Raw genomic sequence first — 21,631 nt, forward strand, 5'->3', positions numbered from 1 at the left:
CAGAGCAGAAGCTTGATGTAACCAATAAAAATGAAATACTCAAGTACAAGACTAAACATTAAGATATTGATTTATTGAGTCTCCAGCTGGAAAAAAAATCATGTTGCGGCAGCACAAGGACAAAAAAATAAAACATACATAAATATATAAAAGTAACATAAATAAATAAGAGGAGCTACCGTCACTGAATACAGATAATAGTAAAGAGTTAGTTGTGTGTGTTGTTTATTCAACGGGGTGACAAACTGCATGGTACCCGCTACTTGGCGTTGTCATGGTTACCACGAGAAGCTCCCCACCCCCCGCAGTTGCGCCATACGTCCGCCAGGGGGCGCAGCGTCCCAAGGATTCTTAACGAGTATGTGAAGCGAGGAGGTACCAGCGAGAAAAAGCATCACTCAGGTAGTAAAAAAAGGGGCAGATCCGAGGACCAGATCCGAGCGAGTGTGTTGGGGCTGCTTAGCTCACACCCCTCGGGTTTTTTTTCTCCTCTCCTCTCCCCCCTCCTCGCTTCAACTGCGCCTTTCTTGCCTGACCTCGGCTCCTGGAGGGAAATCATGGTGGCTAAAAACAGAAAACAGACCGGGAAGAGTCCGGCGGCGACCCAGACTGACCGAGACAAGAGCCCGCTTGTTTCGCCCAAAAGTAGCGTTCGGCGTGCGGGCAGGGAGGGCAAAGCGTTCGGCGGCTCTCACCCGAACGGGCTGTCGGGCATCAGCCACAAGCTCGGGCTAACTCCCTCCGCCGCCGCGAAGCTGGGAACCACTCTTCTCCTGGGTAAGTTGGGAAGCGTTAGCCTGCTAGCCCCCCCACCCCCCCTCCGGTAGTGGAACCCCTAAGCTAAGCTAACGGTTGCTATCACTGTGTGAGTGTGTGTAGCATTAGCCGCTCCGCTAAATTAAGTTATCTCCGTCTCTGATTAGTTGGCTAACGTTAGCTCCCCTAAATGCTAGCTCACGGAGCTAACCGTTGTCGCTATTCGTTTAAAAAAAAAAAATACTCCTATATTATTTTGCTTGGGTGACACGTTACGCGTGTTAACAGGTTTTTTGGGGGCAAAGTTGAAAGCTAACGTGTGATTTCTCCCCCCCCCCCCCCGGTGCTTGAACCTCTCCCCGTGTTTTTAAGGCTGTTTTTTATTTATGTATGTATTTATTATTTGAGCAGCAGGTTAAAGTTGCTTCTCTCTGCTCCACACAGCTGCTCTGGCCGGATATCTCCACTGGTAAGTTGCTCCAGCAGCGTTGTTGTTGTTGTTGTTGTTAGATTTTTCCTCGTCACATCTCTCTCCCTTTTTTTGTTGTTGTTGTTGCTGTGTGTGTTTTTGCTCGCCCATCACTCGTTTCTCCTCACCGTCATTAAAGGCATCACCTCTCACAGCTGTTCGAGAACGACAGACACTTTTCACACTTGTCAAACCTGGAGAAGGAGATGGCTTTCAGGACAGAAATGGTAAATATATATATTTGATTTTATTTATTGTGGGGAAGCACTGTTTTTTGTATTGTTTTACAGTAAATGCACATGAAAAAACAGGCTAAGACCATGATACTGCAGGGCTGCAACAGTTGTTATTGTTATTTTAGATTTATCGACTAATCACTTTGTGTACACAATTTCATAATAACTCCCCTCCAAAAGAAAAACTACATTCCCAGAACCCTGTCAACGTCCTCAAATGTCCCCCAAAAATAAAAATTGAATCTACAATCATCTAAAACAAAGAAAGAAAGGAAACTTTTTGCAAACCTGCCACTCACATTGTAACTGTCTTATAGAGCAAAGAATACAGCCAAATATAATCTACAGCAGCAGCTGCGCCGTAATCAGTTTATTCATCGTGTGTCGGAGGATGAGCAATATCCATTTGTCGACCCATCTTTCCATTTATATGCATATCGTTTTAATCATTTCAGCAAATTATAGCTTTGTGATGAGCCGCAACGTGACGTACATTTAATCCAAAAGAATAGTCGATCACGCTGTGAGGAAACATTAATCTATTAGGCAAGTGGCAGAAAATGAATATGCAACAATTTTGATGATCAGTTTCTTTATTTGCTTCTCTTGATTGAGGATTTTATATTTTGTTTTGTTTTTTTGACTCCAGACTTGGTCTTTGGAACATTATGTCACCTATCTTTCTCCACATTTTATGGGCTTAACAATCGATTGATTATTAGAAAGATAACAGGCAGACTGGTGTCATGTTCATGCTGCAGTTGTTGTCTGAACAAGCGCTGTGCTTCTTTGTGAACACTGTGTTTCTGCTTGGCAGCCGAGTGAACTTGGGCAAAGTTGAATGAAGGTGAACTCTGAGTGAGTCGGCCAGACGAGGCCCGGCGATCACAACGGGGAAAAACAGCTTGACTCTGTCAGTTTTACAGGCTTCAGCTGAAGTGAAATGAGGGAGAAAAACAATCAGGGGCAGAGTGACGTGACCGAGCTGACTTCATCTGCACGAAGGGAAAAAAACAAAGTTGAACTCGATGGTCAAACCTGATATTTGTGATTCTACCAATATCCACATGTAATTCATCTATAGCACATATTTAAAAACAAACAGATGAGTGCCGTACACAGGATTCCCACGGGTCGGGAATTTCTGGAATATCAGGGAATGTTTTTAGTTTATAAGAACGTCATATTTCCCCATGCTGTATTTTTCTTTCCCGGGTTATTTCACAGGTTTCCTCCTATGTAGTAGAGTGGTTGTTATGGTTACTTGCTTCTTCAGTGCCAGTTTACCGCTCTTCATCAACAAGTAACACAATGAACGCACTTTAAAGCTCACAAATGAATGGGTTTCAGATACTGTTGCTGTTTTTTGTTGCTCAACACAAAGGCGGTTTGTTTTTACTCTTCATTATAGGTCATGGTGATTCAGCCTTTTAGTCAGAGAATCTGACATTTGAGTGGGAGCCCTGTGTACAATCAAGACCATCAAAGCAAAAACAAACTTAACGTTAAACCACAAAAAGCAAAGCCAGCAGAGCCGAGCAACTCTGCCAGAGCGTTAACAAGCCAAATAATAAATATGTGCTTGAAGACGGGGTGTAAAAACAGACTGTAATATGCAAAAACGCAGGTGCATTCCTGATTTCCATCCTTCACGATCACCAATCGTGTCGTTTGATGCAGCATACGTTTTCTGCACCGCCGTCGCTGTAACTGTAAACGTCGGCGAAGGTGGCGATCTCAGTCGCCTTCCTTCCCTCGCTCTCCCGCGGCGAGCCTCCAAACCGGCTGTGATCTCTCGCCGTCTGCTGAGCCAGAATGACTCGCTGTTGTCTGTTGTGGAGTTATATTTAGTGCTCGTCTGCAGTCTCTCTCTTTCCTCACCCTGTATGCTTATTAATATATTAACTCCTGTGTCTCTGGGTTCCAGGGTCTGTACTATTCCTACTACAAGACCATCATTGACGCGCCCTCCTTCCTGGATGGTCTGCACACGGTCATGAACGATCGGCTGACGGAGTACCCGCTGGTTATTAACACACTCAAGAGATTCAATCTCTATCCAGAGGTAATGCTGATTTAACAGAAAAACGATATGTCATTTATTAGCATTAATTATCTCGGGAGCAGACTCACAAAAGGACTCTTCTGTCCGATGAACCTGCACAAGTAAAACACAAAGAAACTATTGGTTTCTTGCTTATTATACATATTGATGTTATGTTTTCTTGTTATATGTTGAAGCAGCTGCAACCTGAATGGCGGCTAATATGCATCTGAATATAAAGAATAAGGGGTGAAAGGTCAATTAGGATTAAAGGGATGTTCGACATCAATTAACTAATGCCTTTAATCTGCTCCCTGCTGTGCATTTAGAGATGTTTCTGGTGGCGTTTTCTCGCTGCGCCTCGATATTTGTTGGCAATTGTTGGAAGTAGAAAGACGTTGAAATGGTTGAAAACATAATAATATTATTCTTTAAAAGTAAAAAAATCTCACTGGAAATAATTCTTTATTCCTGTATTAGGTACTAGATTTTTTTTTCTTAAAGAAAAGCTGGATGTAAAACGAAGAGATGAGTGGGTTGACATTTTTGTCAGGTAGAAATTCTTCAGCTTTGCAGGAATAAATAAATAAATCCATCACGACATTTTATCATAACTCGAGCCGAAGGTCTGAATGTGGATTTTGTGCAATATTGTGACATTTTAAGAGATGTGGTGCCGGCAAGGCGACTTTCTGAGATAATACCAGACTTTAGTTTCTAACTGGTGTCACACGCTCGTTAGCTGTTCTTATTCCTCGTTTAAACAAAAGTGTGCAGCAGAGATCAACACACTGGTGGTTGCCGTGGACGACAGCGTGAGTCCCGTGTGTGTGAACTCGGAGACACAAAGGCCTTTCAGACGTGTTGTTTGATAAACAGGACTTCTGATTCAGGTCTGTCTCGCCCCCCCCAGGTGGTCCTGGCCAGCTGGTACCGGATGTACACCGGTGTAATGGGATACTTTGGCATTCCCACCAAGATGTGCTGGTCCATCAACAGGGGGGAGGGACTCAGTCCTGTGGACAGCTGTGAAGGTACGCACACACACGCACACACAGACACACACACACACACACACACACACACACAGACTCTGATCTTCTTCGGTCGTGGGCAGATGAAGTCGAAGCGGCCTCATGAGGAGTTGTGAAGAGAAAATATATAAATTCTTTAGAAGGAATTGAACAAAGGACCTACGCAGTCTGATTTTCTATTAATTTACTTTTCTTTTTCTTTTTTTACTGTTGATGGAAACTAATTAAATTGCTTCTTTTTTTTTTCTACAAAAGTGCTCAACAGATTATAGGTGAATCAGTGCTTTCCCTCCAGTCCTCAGGTGTTTACAGGCACAGATAAAGCATAAGAATTAACCACAAGGACAGGCAGTTAATGATTATTTATTATTATTATTATTATTATTATTATTATTAATCCAGTAGCCATGCAAGGTAACCTTAGTTTTGGCCTTCTGCTGACTAATCAGTTAATTGACTAATTATTTCAGCACCGTTGTCATTAAAACGAGAGATGAGAGATTAACGAAGCGAAGCACAAACTCATCTCAAACAAAGGTGTAACATTATGGATTCAAATGGCAAGAGGAACATTATTATTATTATTATTATTATTATTAAAGGAGCCCTGAGGGGAAACAAAGTGCTTTTTAACGTTCTACACAAATCGTTTTCTGATATTTGTTCACAGAAGCTTCTCCTTGAAGAGTAAATCTGCTGACGGTAAACAAGCTGCTGTCGACTTTCCTTTTGCGGAGCTGCAATCTCTGTGTTTCAGGCCGTGTATATAGACCCCCCCGGTCCATGTACACGGCCTGCTTTCACGCTGTTTACACAAACCTGACGCAAGCCGCCTTGCATAAGAGCGAGCAGTCAGCAAGTGGGAGCGTTTCCTGTCAGCTATAATCGTTTTTGGGTGGCTGCTAACTGAAGGGGGTGAGGTTATTATTCAGCGTGATCAGGTCAACATGCTAGCTGGTCAAAAGGGAAGTTAGTAAAAATAATAACTTAATTCATAAAACACCTTTAAAAACAACAGTTTACGATTGCTTTTGACAGCAGGATATACACAAATACAACATCCACCTCAGCAGCAGGAGAAGCCATGAGTTTTAGAGTTAAGATAAGGTCAAAACACAGTGGAAAGTCAATAAAATATAAATAAATATAATAAAAGTTGTTCTGGAAGTTCCCCTCGTAATAATATAATATAATATATAATGTTATTCAGACCTGAGCTGTGGAAGTCTTGGTTTCTTTTCAGTGCAAAAACAACCTGAGTTTCCTTACAGTTCTTTCAGTTTGTTTACCTTTTTTAATTGGAAAGATAAGTGAAATGTGGAAAGAGAGAGCAGTCCAACCGGAGACATTAAGATCCAACTTTTTTTATTTTATTTATTTGTGTGAAATCACAAATGGGATGGCTGAGAATGAAATGTGCCCCCCCAGAAAGCTCCCAGCAGGGGGATTGGTTGGAGTATTTAGCATCCTGCTAGTAGAGCAGAGCACCATGAAGTTATCAGCCAGGGCCAGGAGCTCTGCAGAGACGCTACCTGCTGCCGGGGCTATTTTTACTTCCAGCCAAATCTCCGTTTGGAGGAGACTCGTGAAGGTCACTTCGAGACAGAAACCTGAATAAAGTGTGTTCGTCTCCTCTGTATCGGTTAGAAGGGTGATTCTTTCGGATTTAGTCAAACTTTGGAGTCATAAACAATAGAAAAAACCTTTTTAACTTTGGCACTTGACAGATGGTGATTCAGTTTCATTTATAACCTCTCAGTGGAATCGTATTGTGATGAAATCATGTTGCATAATTCTAAATTAATGATGACGAGCATATATAAACTCAAATCACAGAAAATTTGGTAATGTTGCACCAAAGTGACAAAAAATGCAGCACTTTAATTTGATTCACACAGAAATATCCACACATAGCATGTGTGTTTTTTTCACATATTGAATTACCAGAGTATGTGTGTTTGTGTTGCAGGGATGGGCGACCCGGCCTATTTCTACGTGGCCTTCGTCTTCCTGCTGAACGGCGTGATGATGAGCCTGTTCTTCATCTACGGCGCCTACCTCAGGTAACTCGCCTCGCCCCGATCCAACGCCATCGCTCGGCTGTCAGACCGAGAGAGAACGCCCTCTTGTTCTGTGAGTCTGAATCTGCCCTCTCTCATCCCGCGTCTCCGCTTCCTTCCTGTCCAGCGGCAGCCGACTGGGCGGCATCGTCACCGCCATGTGCTTTTTCTACAATCACGGCGAGGTGAGTGAACTTCCTCTCATCCTCTCACATTTGTGCTGTGAGTCTCTCTGGGTTGAACGATTCTGAAATGTGTAAAACCCGAAATGAAAAAGCACTTGGAGAAGCAGAGGGATTCATTTCAGCCCCTCAAAGGAGCTTAGAGTTGGTTTCAGCTGGCAGTCGGAGCCGTGTCTCTCCTCCTCCCACCTCCTCCTCTCCAGTTCCCTCCAGAACAAATAGCTATTCTTCTATTTTCTATTTGCCTCTCCTCTTTCCAGTCTGTTCTCTCCCCCCCGAGTGCAGCGATAGATTTCTGGATGGTCTGATTTTATTTTTTCTCCTGGAAGGAAGTAGCTGATGTAGCCCAGTGTTATGAAGTGTAACTCCAAACTCCTAAACTCTGGAGTTTCACATCGTAAACAAGTCATATTGTGCTTTTCACCATTTGCATCCCGGCTTGCTTTCTTCTTTGGTTTGTTGATGTGGACCACCTCATAGTTTCTGGACATGAAATAATCTTTAGTGTCATTTTTTTCAGTTTGCACTCCGTAAAGTAACGTTGAGGGTTGGTACGGGTGCTGGAAATCCTTGAAAATGCCTGAATTTAGTTTGGTGTTCACAAGGTTTGAAAAGTGCTTGAAATGTGTGTTGTATGTGATGACATATGATAGAACAGAGAAAAGAAGATCTCCATATCTGAGGGACTGAAAACAGCATTTTCTGACATTTCTTTATGAAAAATGACTTTTGATGATGAACAGATGATGAAAATAGTTGGTGATTATATTTCTGTGGATCTGTTAGTGGAATTAGTTTTCCTTTCATTTGTGGTCCTTCTGTAAAAAGCTGTCTCCAAACATCATGTTGGTTGTTTAGAGGACAATAACATCTCATTTAATGTGACGAACAAGTGACATAATAAGTAGACTGAATCCTGACCATTGGATTGATACAAAGATGTAGTTTACCACAGCTGGAAGGTGCTGGAAAAGCATGGAAATGCACCTTGAAATTCTTGAAAAGTGCTTGAATTTGACTTGAACTTTGCTTCTTCACGGTTCTCTCCTGTGACTTGATTGGATGCTATCGGATTGATTCCCCCCCCCCCCCCCCCCCCATCCTGAGATACAGAGTCAAGTCTGACACTTTGCCTAAATGACACAGCTGGCCAGTCAGGCGGTAACTTGAAAATGAGATCAGATAAAAGTTAATTCATTCTGAAATCAATTTGTGTGCCACAGATGCTCAGTAGACGCAGTAAAGCTACTGAGCGGCAGAAGATAGGCAGTTATGTTATTAAATGGGCATCTGGCGCGTTGAAATAACAGCTGCATGCAACTAAATGTGGTGAAACGTTTTTCATGAGCTACTTAATGGAAATACTGACGGTCCATGTTCACATCTGTTAAATATATGAGGTTATATTGTTGACATCTAAAAGGCAGAGGAGACTCATCAATCTGACGGAGTCGTTGCTTGTTGTTGTACGGCGGCGTAACAGAGTCACGGGCGATCTTTGGTTGGATTTGGAGAGCAAACAAACCCCACAACAGCTGGATGTAATTCTGTCCCGTCATCAAGTCCCTCATAAATAAAAGCCGATCGGTGCCATTTGTTATTTTTAACCCGGCGAAAACCAACAGTCTGCTACCACATCTGTCGCTTTTAGTGGCATCTAGTGGTGAGGTTGCAGATTGCATCCGCTCCACTAACCCCTCCCTTTCCAAGAAGCCACAGATGCATTCAGGGGCATTTGTTGCAACCAAATCAAAACTCAAGTTTCTGTTCTGGGCTCAAACGTACACAGTAAACAGCCGGTGTATCCGACCCCTACGGGGTCCCAGACCACGACTGACCCGCATGGATTAAGAGCACAGCGAGGACGTGCATCACCTGCAATATCGAGCATTAGATATATCTGCCAGACATTGAATGCCTGCAATCATGCACACGGCTGACGGTTCACTCACAATATATAATTATAGGATTTAATTACTGCAATTATTTTTAAGCTGCAGAGCAAGAACATGCTTGTGATGCTTGAATTCTTTGGAAATATCTTTGCTAAGTGATTCCTTCACCTGTGGTGTTTTGATCTGCTGTTTACGTGTGTGTGTGTGTGTGTGTGTGTGTGTGTGTGTGTGTGTGTGTGTGTGTGTGTGTGTGTGTGTGTGTGTGTGTGTGTGTGTGTGTGTGTGTGTGTGTGTGTGTGTGTGTGTGTGTGTGTGTGTGTGTGTGTGTGTCTTCATGGATGTTATCAGAGCACTCGTGTGATGTGGACTCCGCCCCTAAGGGAGAGCTTTGCCTACCCTTTCCTAGTCTTGCAGATGCTCCTTCTCACCTACATCCTACGGTAAACTCACTTTACGCTGTTTGCAAATTCTCCATTTTAGAACAATAGAAGTCATTTTATTTCTTCACGTTTAAAAAAAAAAAAAAAAAAAATCTCAACCTGTCTTCTTATTCCTCTGGTTCTGAAAAGTGAAGCCAATATCTGAAGTGCCTTAAACTGTCATTCTCTCTGCTGGCCACCAGGGGGCGACTCCTCTCTGGTTGTATAGAAGTCTATGAGAAAATGGTCCTACTTCTCTCTGCTGACCACCAGGGGGCGACTCCTCTCTGGTTGTATAGAAGTCTATGAGAAAATGGTCCTACTTCTCTCTTGATGTATTATCTCAGTAAACATTGTAAACATGAGTTTATGGTCTCAATCTCTAGTTTCAAGTCTTCTTCAATCCAGCATGATGTTCATTTAGTACATTATGGTCCATTTAGAGTCCACCAGACCAGAAAGCAGGGGATGCTTTAGGGGGCGGGGCTTACCTGCTGATTGACAGGTCGCTACCAATGCTAGTTAGCTACTAAGATGACTTTAACACTTAGCTGTAAAGTTGAAAATTCTAGAAACTAACTCTGTTAGCAGCTTTAACACCAGAATCCACATGGATCCAGATCCAGTAAGGGTGCTGCTCTGCTACAGACTGTGCTAATTGCTGGTTGTGAAGCAAAGTTTGCTTCTGTTGCCTGCTTAGTGGTGCAGTGAAGCAGCAGGCGGCGTGGTGAGTTCATGTACCTGTCACACAGACTAGTAAACTTGTAATTGCACATCAACAAAGCAGACGCCGCCTCGTGTTCCCTGAGTTCAGTCAGCAGCTTTAAAAGCCGGCCTCATTTCTGCAGCCGGCTCGGTCCATAACCCGGGCTTTGTCGTACAATCGGATGAAATTGAATGTGTGTGTTTGTGTGTATATATATATCTGTGTGTGTGTGTTTTCTCAGTCGTCTTAATACATCTTCTCTTATCTTCCTCCACACCAACACTCTCTAAACTACATTTCTCTCTCTCGCGTCCCTCCAGGACACGGAGCCCCAGCAGGACGGCCATGGTCGCCCTGGGCATCTCTAATTTGTGCTTTATGCTGCCTTGGCAGTTCGCCCAGTTCGTGCTGCTCACTCAGGTAAACCCGGAGAGAGAGACATTGGAGGTGGGGAGGGGGGTCGGGGAAGCAGAAGGGACGGAGAGATTAGGGGAGAAAATTGAGAGACTTGGAGAGAGCAGAGAGGACTCTGGCCAGGATGTAGAAGTTTGCCAGGGTGGGAAAGAAACCAAGAGGAGAGCACTGAAAGAACACAGATTGTGAAATTCCAATAATGCACCATGTGCATTCTCATTTCATGACCCCTCTCATAACAAACAGTGGGACGATGTTCAAAAGAAGAAGACGGATTCTTCCAGAGACGATATAATATGCAGGATTTAATAACTGGTTGTCTATTCTTTTCTTTTTTTTCTTTTCTAGGTGGCGTCTCTGTTTGCTTCTTACATCCTGGGTTACCTCGGCGCCGCCAAGATGCAGTCCATCCTGGTCACTCACATGGTACCGTAGTCTTGAGTTTCCCTCGGGATCGATAAAGTATCTATCTATCCATCCATCCATCCGTAGCTGCTGACATACATACAACAAAAGAAAAGCAAACAGGAATGATGCAAAGCACCAAAGTGTGCAGCTGAGACAGAAAAAATAACAGAAGGAAGAGAAAAGAACCAAAATGTGAACCTGGGTGGAGGTTTTAGGTGTTTCACTAAGACGTCACTCCGTACTTTGACGTATCACAATTAGGGGTGAGTATTGGCAAGAACCTCACGATACGATACGTATCATGATACTTTGGTTACGATACGATACGTATCACGATATCAGAATATCACGATATTACAATATTGTGATATAAATAAAGATGAAAACACAAGTACCTGTATATGTACATCAGATGATATTGATTAGAGGACAAATTGAGTCAAAACTATTTCATTCAAAACAGCTTCTCCGTTTTATTAATTCCCATGAAATTCACTGGAATAAATATTGAAAATAAAATAAAAAAGGATAAAGTACTGCGTTCACAACGCGTCGAGTTGAAAAAATCGATGTTGTATTGGGCAGCAAAGTATCGTGATATATTGCCGTATCGATATTTTTACCCACCCCTAATCACGATGTGTGTGAGGGTCGTCATCGGTGTCGCCGCTGGTCCACGACGACCTTTTTTTATCATGAGACCGAGAGGACCCACGTGGCCCAAAACCCCGCCAAGGACACGCGTTGTATTTGTGTAAAGATGTTGGTGTTGTTCCGGCCGTTCATCCCTCTCCTCCACATTCCTCCCCCTAATCCCCTCAGCATGCCGGGCTCTTAGTCCGGCCGTGTGCTCCTCCGATAAGGAGAAGCTCTTTGTGTTGAGATGGTGGAGATTTGTGTCAGAGGAAGGAATATGCCTCTGCATAATTTACAGAGCTTGTGTGTGTGAGAGAGTGTGAGTGTGTGAGGTACAGACACACAACTACAAGTGTGTGTGTCCGCTGTGACCTACAGCGTTGTTAGTTAGGGCATCTAACAGATATTTTCATCCTCAACTAATCCGTACTAATTATTGTTTAGGATTAATTGAGGGTCTCGGCGACCCGACAGCTGATTGGTTAGGATGCACACATTTCATCTCTCTCCACCATCACATCAAATAAAAGCCCTGATATAATCTTTAAAAAGTCTTACAAATAATGATGATAATAAATTGGAAATCTTGCCTTGCAATTTCTCAGATCTCAAGGTGACACATTTGAATTAATCTAAAAAACCCAAATAATTCCATTTAAAATGACGCAACAAAATGGAATTAGGAATATTGGTATTTAAATCTGATAAATAAATTGTATTTTTTTGGTTCTGAATCAATACTGAAAGTTGATTCATTGATTTGTAGATGAAAAGAACATTAATCAGCATATTGCATATTATAGATTGTAAAAAAAATGTATTTGATTTTCCTTTAAAGCTACCACGAGAAACATTTATTTCATGTTGATTTTGGCGCTCCGTGTGGACAAAAGCAGGAGTGTTTCTGAGCACCAGCTTCCCGTCAGAAAACATCACATTTTACTTCCGTCTACACAACACAACGAGTGCTGCATTATTTCACTCTTCACTGTGGGATTAAGTTTCAGTCGTTGGTTCAACGGGATTATATTCTGCTTGTGGCTGCACATTAAAGTTTAGTGTACTGGCTTAAATCTCAAGAGAGTTTTGAGTCATTGACACTAAATACGATCTATTCCACAACACATACTGCTGTATAGAGACAGAGTTGTTATTTTTTTCTAATTCTGTTGGACAGAGATCTCCATTGTTAAATGTTTTGAGTATTTCCACATGAAGCTGGTGGCAGGGCTCATGTTGTCTGCCTTGTTAGGATTGTGGAGGCTTCAATAGATGAGGGAAGTTATCGTTGTCTAATGTTGCATCAACGCTGCAGGTCCTAAAGAACCCCGTATTTATGCAGTGATACACATATATTTTATGTTAGGCTATTTGCTGTATGCCAGAATGTAACCCTGTTATTATATTTCTCTGGAAATGTGAAATATTATGGATGTGTATTCCCGGGAATCCCATTTCCTGGATTAGACCCTGAATGCACATGAGGCTGAATGCCGCCTCCTCTCTTACCTGCTCTCATTCTGCAGATAACGCTCGCCGTCTGCTTCGTCCTGATGTTCGGAAACTCCATGTTGCTCACCTCCTTCTACGCCTCCTCGCTCGTCTCCATCTGGGTGAGCTTGATCTTTAGACTCCGGCATTACCTATGTACAGTCATACTGCATGTACAGTCATACTGCATGTACAATCGTACTGCATGCACAATCGTACTGCATGTACAGTCATACTGTATGTACTGTCGTACTGCATGTACAATCATACTGCATGTTCAGTCATTCTGCATGTACAATCTTACTGCATGTACAATTGTACTGCATGTACAATCTTACTGCATGTACAATTGTACTGCATGTACAGTCATACTGTATGTACTTTAATTCTGTATGTACAGTCATACTGCATGTACAATTGTACTGCATGTACAGTCATACTGCATGTACAATCATACTGCATGTACAATCATACTGCATGTTCAGTCATTCTGCATGTACAATCATACTGCATGTACATCGTACTGCATATACTGCATGTACAATCATACTGCATGTACAATTGTACTGCATGTACAGTCATACTGTATGTACAGTCATACTGTATGTACAATCATACTGCATGTACAATTGTACTGCATGTACAGTCATACTGCATGTACAGTCATACTGTATGTACAGTCGTACTGCATGTACAATCATACTGCATGTTCATCGTACTGCATGTACTGCAAGTACAGTCATACTGCATATACAGTCATACTGCATGTACAATCATACTGCATGTACTTCATGTACAGTCATACTGCATGTACAGTCATACTGCATGTACAATTGTACTTCATGTACAGTCATACTGCATGTACAGTCATACTGCATGTACAATCGTACTGCATATACTGCATGTACAGTCATACTGCATATACAATCATACTACACGTACAATCGTACTGCATCTACAGTCGTACTGCATATACAGTCATCCTGCATGTAGTCATACTGCATGTACAGTCATACTGCATCTACAGTCATACTGCATCTACAGTCATACTGCATGTACAGTCATACTGCATGTACAATCGTACTGCATATACTGCATGTACAGTCATACTGCATATACAATCATACTACACGTACAATCGTACTGCATCTACAGTCGTACTGCATATACAGTCATCCTGCATGTAGTCATACTGCATGTACAGTCATACTGCATCTACAGTCATACTGCATCTACAGTCATACTGCATGTACAGTCATACTGCATGTATAAACCTCAATTTCATCAGCTGGTCTAAACTAACAGATACATTAGTTTGAATAAATGACGTTGCAGAGTGAAATGTTTTTGTGTTTTTTTGTTCTTTTTTTCAGGCAATCATTGCATTGAGGGATCGGTTTTCTCAAGTCTTCCAACCCGGCGTCGTCATCTGGGTGTGTAGAAGTTACTTCTCCTTTCATGTTGGCTGCAAATCATTTTTACCGCAAGAAGTAAAGAAATGTGGCTAAAAGGCCGTCGTTTCGTATCTAAATGCTTGAATTGAGTATGGTCCAATAGAGCCCTTTCTCTGTTGATTTTAATCTATTGGAACTAGCACCTCCAAATAAACAACAATCATTGTGCAGCCTTAACCTTGAGTGAGTTGGAGGTAAAACAACCTACCTGGCTGCTTCCAGTCTCCTGTATCTACCTGTCCTCCCTCCTCAGGTGATGCAGGGTTTGGCCTGGGTCGGATCCACAGTTCTACTCAAATTCATGCTGTCCACCATCCTGTGTGCTTCGGATGATGTAAGCAGCAGCAACTTTACCTGGAACAACTGTTAATATTCAGTTTGATTTATGTATATATGAGTACATTTTATATTTTTAATATGAAAGAAGCGACTACAACGAGTTTCCATGTTTGTAGAAAGAGAAAGGAAGATAGATAGAAAACTTCTCTGTAATATGTCTAACATGTTCTTTTTCAGGCTCACATCAGCGGACTCATCAAGTCCAAGTTCACGAGCTACAAGGACTTCCACACCCTGATGTACACTTGTGCTGCAGAATTTGACTTCATGGAGATGGAGGTAAACATCTGTCTCTCTGCATGTCTCCATCCTTTGGACATTTTGTTTGCTGTGAGAATCATTTATCTCCGCCTGCTGTTTTGTATCAACGTAGCCGGTGTTTTCTCACTGCAGAGGGAGGAGAGGAGGTGAGACAGGTTGCAGGAAATCCTGCCAGCAGAATCTGTTTTCTGGATTACGCTCTGAGCCTCACACAGTGGCCTGGTTCCATGTTAGTGTTTGTGATAAAGAGTACAGCATGTCTGACCTCACTGTGCCTGTCTCTCTCTCCGTCAGACCCCCATTCGGTACCTCAGAACATTGCTGCTGCCCATCAACATGCTGGTGGTTGCTCTCATCACCGGGAGGGTAAGTCTCCTTGACAAACACTTTGGTTTCACAGCAGTCGAACAAATCTGACACCAAAAATAGGGCTGTGGGAAACATTTGAGGTGAGAAACTTCATATTAGTTTGACAAATCTGAATACAGGAGCTGATTGGCATCTGCGTTAGAGACTCCTCCGCTCTGATTGGTTGTTTTCTTTCGCTTCTTTGGGAGACTAAAAGGAGGCAGAGGAACCTGATTCTTTCACACATTATCTCTCTAAGTGTCCACTTTATTTACAGTATTTTCACCTCTTTCCCCTCGCTGTCAGACTTTCTGACTGAAGCTCGTACCTCCGTCTATTCTCTCTTCAAAGACACCAGACTCCATTGCAAAAAGCAGTGATTTTACAGAACACAGGGTTTCTGGTCTGACGATGCCTCGATCAGCTTTGAGGGTTTGTTCGGATTCACCATTTCTCCTGGTGGCGAGCCGACCTTCATCCACTGTCATAATAAATACAGCAACTTTTAAATGAGTAGCTTATACATCCGCACCACAAAGAATCAGAACACAGAGGATCTGTGTGATCAGTAGATTCTTTAGCTGAGATAAATTAACTCCAGATCCACTTCCTAGTTTTTTTTCCCACCACTGTCATCACAAGCTGCAAAAAAAACCCACAAAAAAGTAAATAAAACGCAACACAAATGAACAGTTCTGTGGAAATGAAGCGTCTATTAGAGAATCTACAGAGATGTGCAGCAGGAAGCGTTCCCGTCTCACCTTTCAGAACAATGACAGCAGCCAGTGAGTCGTGACATCACGGCGGCAGGAAGACCAAGCTGCCTGTCGATCTGCTCTGATTGCTTCACGTACATGTATCCCCCCGGAGGACAACGGCTGCATATAAGAGGAGGATTTCTCTCCCTAAAACACAAAACAAATCAGGTTCTACTGTTGTTTTTGCTGTGTATGGGAAGCATAGCGAACATTTCCATGCGTATATTTAAGCCTTGAGAAAGGCGAGATTTATACAGATTCCTGAAAAAAAGGAGATATTTGAGGAACTGCTCTTTATGTAGACTAATCTCATTACGCCTGCCCACGCTAAGCTAAGAATACATAAGTCGATTTGACGAAGCGTGGCGTGTCGTACACGAGCGCGCTCTTAGGAAGAGCTTCTCCTGCGGTGCATCATTTGTTGTAAACACGACATTTGAAGGAATCCCTTTTGCTTTTTTTTTTTTCTTCTCATCGGTTTGTCGGTTGTTTTTTTGCAGACGGTGCAGGATGTAGTCCGGTTCCTGAGGGATGGAGGCAAAACGTCTGTGAAGCCTGATGGAGCTGATGAAGCTGCAGGGTGAGCATCCCGAGGAATCTTGAGGCGTCCTGAGGTGACCCAAGGCGACCCGAGGCGTCCTGAGGTGACCCGAGGCGTCCTGAGGCTTCTCGAGGCGTCCTGAGGTGACCTGAGGTGACCTGAGGTGTCCTGAGGTGACCCGAGGCGTCCTGAGGCTTCTCGAGGCGTCCTGAGGTGACCTGAGGTGTCCCAAGGTGTCCTGAGGCTTCTCGAGGCGTCCTGAGGTGACCTGAGGTGTCCCAAGGTGACCCGAGGCATCCTGAGGTGACCCGAGGCGTCTTGAGGTGACCCAAGGTGTCCTGAGGTGACCCGAGGCGTCCTGAGGTGACCCGAGGCGTCTTGAGGTGACCCAAGGTGTCCTGAGGTGACCCAAGGTGTCTTGAGGTGACCCGAGGCGTCCTGAGGTGACCCGGGGCGTCCTTGGGTGACCCGATACCATAATCTCAGATGTCCACAGTTTAACCAAATTTCAAAAGAAAATACTAAAACTAAATATGCGAAACAAGAAAAATAATGAACTAAACAAATAATTAGCAAAGACAATACTATCGAAGATCAAATCTGAATAAGCAAACTTCTAGAATAGACACTCTAATTAATAAAACCACCAACTAAATACTAACAACAAATAAATGGCTCCTACAAACGCTTTTAATGAGCAAAATCTCACTAAATAACACATTATTATTATTATTTGGACGCGGTCAGCTGAGTTTGTGTTTGTGTTCTGTGTTGCAGGTCTGAAATAGCTGCAAAAGGAGAGGTGAGAAAAAACAACTTTCACATGCTTTGTGTTGTTATTATTGCGTATATGCTCACACGTTAATGTGATAACACCTCAGTGTGAGCTCGGAGGCTGTTTTTTTTTTTTTATTAGATTCCTCCTGTGCAGCACCGTCTGCTCCGGTTCTCTGTTCCCCTAAATGGATTTCATCCCCGTTTCTCATTACCAGGAAATGAAAGCGTCTCCCGTCCCGTTATGAAACTCCCCCCTCACTGCTGCTGCTGCTGCTGCCTTTTTGTTGGCCGCTTCATCTCATTTTATATAATATGTAACTTCCCTCGCAGGGCAGGAAACCGTTCTGATGTTCGTCCGCCGCGTCCCGTGGAAGTTTCCAAAGATAATTGCTTTAATGTTTCTGCTCGGCGAGTAAAACACTGCGGAGACCCACGGGTGCTCTCGCTCCTCACGGGGATCTTCTGGAAAACATCAAAGCGTTGTGCAAATGTCATTATACAGTCGGTCCAGCAGATGAAGCTTTCTGGAGATCACGTTCGACGGGGAGCTTCTTTTTTGAAGAGATCGTAGCTCCGCTGGCAGCAGAGCGGCGTCTCGCCTCGGTTGGTGTCGCATTTTAAGAAGGATCCAGTTTGAGCAAATCTAATGCAACCTAAAACTTTTTCAAATCAAATTGAAAATCCATATTGCATTAATCCCAACCTGCAGAATGAGCGTTCTGTTCGTTCTTCCAACGGAAAGTTTATCCAGAATGTGATTTTCTTTGTTCTAGTCAATAATCAAGCTGTTTGAAGGTGGTTTAAGATGTACTCGTCTTTCCCTGCAGCTGGTCTACCACAGCCTGCAGCTGGTGGCGTTCGCCGCCCTGGCCGTCCTCATCATGCGTCTGAAGCTCTTCCTGACGCCACACATGTGCATCATGGCCTCGCTCATCTGCTCCAAACAGGTCTGTCCACATTTAAAAATAAGTACCTGTACGTGTCCTTGAATGGAAGATGGAAGGGTCTCAACAATTTACTTCAACTCAGGAATTCAAGGTCACACAGAGTGACAACGAGCATTTTATGGTCGAGGTTTTTCATTTAATCTTCTCCACTAAATTCCATGTGATATATATCCACACTCTGCTCTCTGTCTCCCCCTGGTGGCCGTGTGTCCAGTTGTTCAGCTGGATCGGGGAGAGGTTTAAACACCAGGTCATGGTGTTTGCCGTCATGGCCGTCATGGCCGTGCAGGGAGTGGCCAACCTGCAGTCCCAGTGGGGGATCATCGGGGAGTTCAGCAACCTTCCCCAGGAGGAGCTGCTGGACTGGATCCAGGGAAACACTCGTCCCGGTGAGTCAGCTGGTGACGTTTGTGTCGTTGCTCTTCCCACCGAGCGCCAGGGTGAATCTGAAGGTCAAAGTTTAACCAGCGTAGTATGTCATCAATCATAACTGTAATATAATATTATTAAATGTACACAACTGCAACTACTGCAGCCTCAAACAACGGTTCTGCTTTTACTTTAACTGGATGTGGTTTTTGGTGTGTGTGTGTTCGATGCAGATTCGGTGTTTGCTGGAGCCATGCCCACCATGGCCAGCGTGAAGCTCTCCACAGGCCGGCCCATCGTCAACCACCCCCACTACGAAGACGCTGGTCTGAGGTCAGTTCAGAGAAAACCGGGTTTTCTTTGTTGGAGGAAACATTCATTCTACTTCCCTTCATCTAACCCTTTACCCTCAAGTCCAGACCAGCACGTTACAGGACAGAGTGTTTGTCAGAACGCTGTTAGAAGCTTCACATAACAAGAGAGTTTAAGATTTAAAAAAAAAAATCTAATATCATAATATTTTAGAACAAATACAATATTCTGGGGTTCTTTTACAAAATATTTATGTATATAAAAGAGAGATTTGATGACAATATAATTATCTTTAATAACATGATCATGAATCATAAGGTATCCCTGCATAAATAAATATGAATAATATCTTTTTAAAACAGGCTCTAGTTTTCACGTTTCTACCACGCCGAAAACTGGACGGCTTTTTCTCTTTAAGTCACGCGTGACCATATTTCCGATTAAATTCCTCCACCGTCCGGTCGCCTTCTTGCCGTGTAACGCTGCTGCGTCGTGTCCCGACAGGGAGCGAACCAAGCTGGTCTACTCCATGTACAGCCGCATGTCTGGAGAAACCGTGAAGGGGAACCTGATGAAGCTGGGAGTGGACTTCTTCGTCCTGGAGGACTCCTGGTGCACCAGGCGGACCAGGTACCTCCACGCCAATCACAGAACTTGATCTGCTTTTTATGGAGAGCCAATCACGGCGGGTTCTTGTGTAACGACATTAACTTGCATTGACAAACAGTCATGACTTTAGAGTGGATGGAATTTGAAATTCGATCACGTTGGAGGGGAATCGGGGGAATGTGGGTGTATATAAATATTATCATTTATCAGAATGAGTTTACAATCGTGTGTAGTAGATACTTGGTGTATTTTCTTGTCATAATCACTCGCCGAGAAACTATCGCTGATGATTGCAAGCTTTCGGTGTGATCACCGATTACTTGGAAGAAAATCATCGTCTTTGTGCTCCTCCGACGTCCAACGTGAGCGAGGTTCATCAGTTCAAACGCTATTTTCCCCTTTTAATCTGTTTTTTCTCTCTCTCCCTCTCTCTCCTCCTCTCTTTTTCTTTCTCCCTCTCTCTCCTCCTCTCTCCCTCTCTTTCCCTCCCCCTCCATCTCTCTCCCTCCCCTCCTCTCCCTCCCTCCCTCTCCCGCCCAGGCCCGGGTGCAGCATGCCAGAGATCTGGGACGTGGAGGACCCTGAGAATGTGGGTAAAACTCCCCTCTGCACCCACATGTCTCGGAGCTCGCGGCCCCACTTCACCACCGTCTTCTCCAACGACATTTACAAAGTCCTCAAAGTGCCCAAAGCTTCCAGCGAGCTCAGATAGCGCCGCGGGCCGGACGTTTCCACCACTTCTTTGTCTGATCAGTTCACTGCCGTTGCTGCTTTTTCTCCCCTGAAACCCTTCCACCGGTACCGGAGTGTTTTTTTTTTTTTTCTTGAGTCTTGATGCGCTGACGGTTCTCAGTGTTTCTGCCAATCATCCTTTTTGCTGCGTCCGTGTCGTCCAGCAGCGTTTCCCCATCACGAAAGCCAAAAAAAAAAGGTGTCTTCATTTAGTTTGTTGCGTTGGTTCTGTTCTAGAGAATCCTTTAGTTCTCCAAGAGATGCTGTTCACACTTCAGTGATGTTCCCGGCTGTATAGAATTCATCTTTTATTGACTTCTACCGCCGCTTGTTTTTGTCTGGCAGACGTCCTCATACTGTGAAGCAATACTTCTTTGCAAACTTGGCAAAATCTGATTTCTTTCTATTGTTACGCACAGTGTTGATCTCTGAAAACATTCTACAGTAGTGTACTATTTTTTTATAATTTATTTGCCTGAGTATTTTTATGCAACTTCAAGGTGAAGGAATAGTTCACCCAAAAAAACGATATAAATCATATCAAGAATTCAAAGATCTCATAGCAACATCGTTACAGAAAAAAAAGAAGCTGGAAAACAGAAAGCAAACACACAAGTTTATTAAAAACACTTTATTATACAAGTGTGTCCATCTGTGGCCCCGTGGAAATGGCATTTATTATTGTGTTGTTATTTCTAACACTTGATATTGTTTTTGAGTGAACTGTTCCTTTAAGACGTTTTTCTTTAGAGGCAAACAGTGTTTTAAGAGTGTTTGGAACCGCAGGGTGAAATGTATTTGGAAGCTTTTAAAAAATATTTTTTACGACATATTCGGTGAAATTGGCAGCGTGCCATTGTTCCGAAAAAAATGTCCCATAATATGAAAACAAGTGGACTTCCTGTCATCGTGCCCTGTAACAAACTCTTTTGTAAATAACCCAAATGGTTTGTAAAAAAAGAAGAAAAAAAAAGAAAAATCAATGTACGGCAAAAGGTTCTTAGTGTTTTCTTTATTTGCCAAAGGAAGTCGTGTTATTAAAGCTGCGTATATTTGGGGTACTGTAGCAGATAAAAAGGTGTTTTTTAGTGATGTAACAGCCAATCGAAGCGATTCGTAGCGGTGGATTTGATGTCGGCGTCTCCTTCATTTTTGTTATTCTTGAGAGTTTAGACGAGCAGATTCATATCAGGTCTTTATGGTAAGCAAGCAGTTAGCCTAGCGTAGCTAAAGCTTAGCACAGTAGGAAACTGCAAGCTTTCTAGCTTGAGCTTTTCAAATTAGACAAATGAGAAATATCCTGTTATTTAATGAACCATTGACAGCTATGCTAGCTGTTTCCCCTTGTTCCCAGTCTTTATGCTAAGCTATGCTAGCCGCTCGCTGGCCATAGCTTCACATTAAACGGATACATGCGTGGTATTGATCTACTCG

General features: G+C 43.2%; 1 protein-coding gene across 1 annotated transcript; it reads left to right on the forward strand.

Annotated features, from left to right (window-relative positions):
• The first annotated feature begins 397 nt into the window (after positions 1-397).
• Positions 398-21,180, forward strand: dpy19l1l (dpy-19-like 1, like (H. sapiens)). The gene is made up of 22 exons (XM_084027970.1): positions 398-777; positions 1,201-1,225; positions 1,365-1,452; positions 3,389-3,526; positions 4,419-4,539; positions 6,509-6,602; positions 6,727-6,784; positions 9,025-9,116; positions 10,122-10,221; positions 10,564-10,641; positions 12,786-12,872; positions 14,124-14,183; positions 14,458-14,538; positions 14,721-14,822; positions 15,099-15,170; positions 16,411-16,490; positions 17,229-17,253; positions 18,056-18,175; positions 18,390-18,564; positions 18,778-18,877; positions 19,361-19,486; positions 20,006-21,180. The coding sequence occupies exons 1-22, from the start codon at positions 558-560 to the stop codon at positions 20,175-20,177; spliced, it is 2,214 nt and encodes a 737-aa protein (XP_083884096.1). The 5' UTR covers positions 398-557; the 3' UTR covers positions 20,178-21,180.
• Positions 21,181-21,631: the final 451 nt, after the last annotated feature.

Source organism: Eutrigla gurnardus (assembly GCF_963514095.1).
Source record: "Eutrigla gurnardus genome assembly, chromosome: 14".
NCBI classification, from domain to species: domain Eukaryota; kingdom Metazoa; phylum Chordata; class Actinopteri; order Perciformes; family Triglidae; genus Eutrigla; species Eutrigla gurnardus.

Excerpts from the sequence above, each read along its gene's own strand:
- dpy19l1l (XM_084027970.1), top strand. The coding sequence starts at position 558 with ATGGTGGCTAAAAACAGAAAACAGACCGGGAAGAGTCCGGCGGCGACC. Across the intron at positions 14,823-15,098 it reads TTGACTTCATGGAGATGGAG|ACCCCCATTCGGTACCTCAG; the intron begins GTAAACATCTGT and ends TCTCTCCGTCAG. Across the intron at positions 18,878-19,360 it reads TACGAAGACGCTGGTCTGAG|GGAGCGAACCAAGCTGGTCT; the intron begins GTCAGTTCAGAG and ends GTGTCCCGACAG.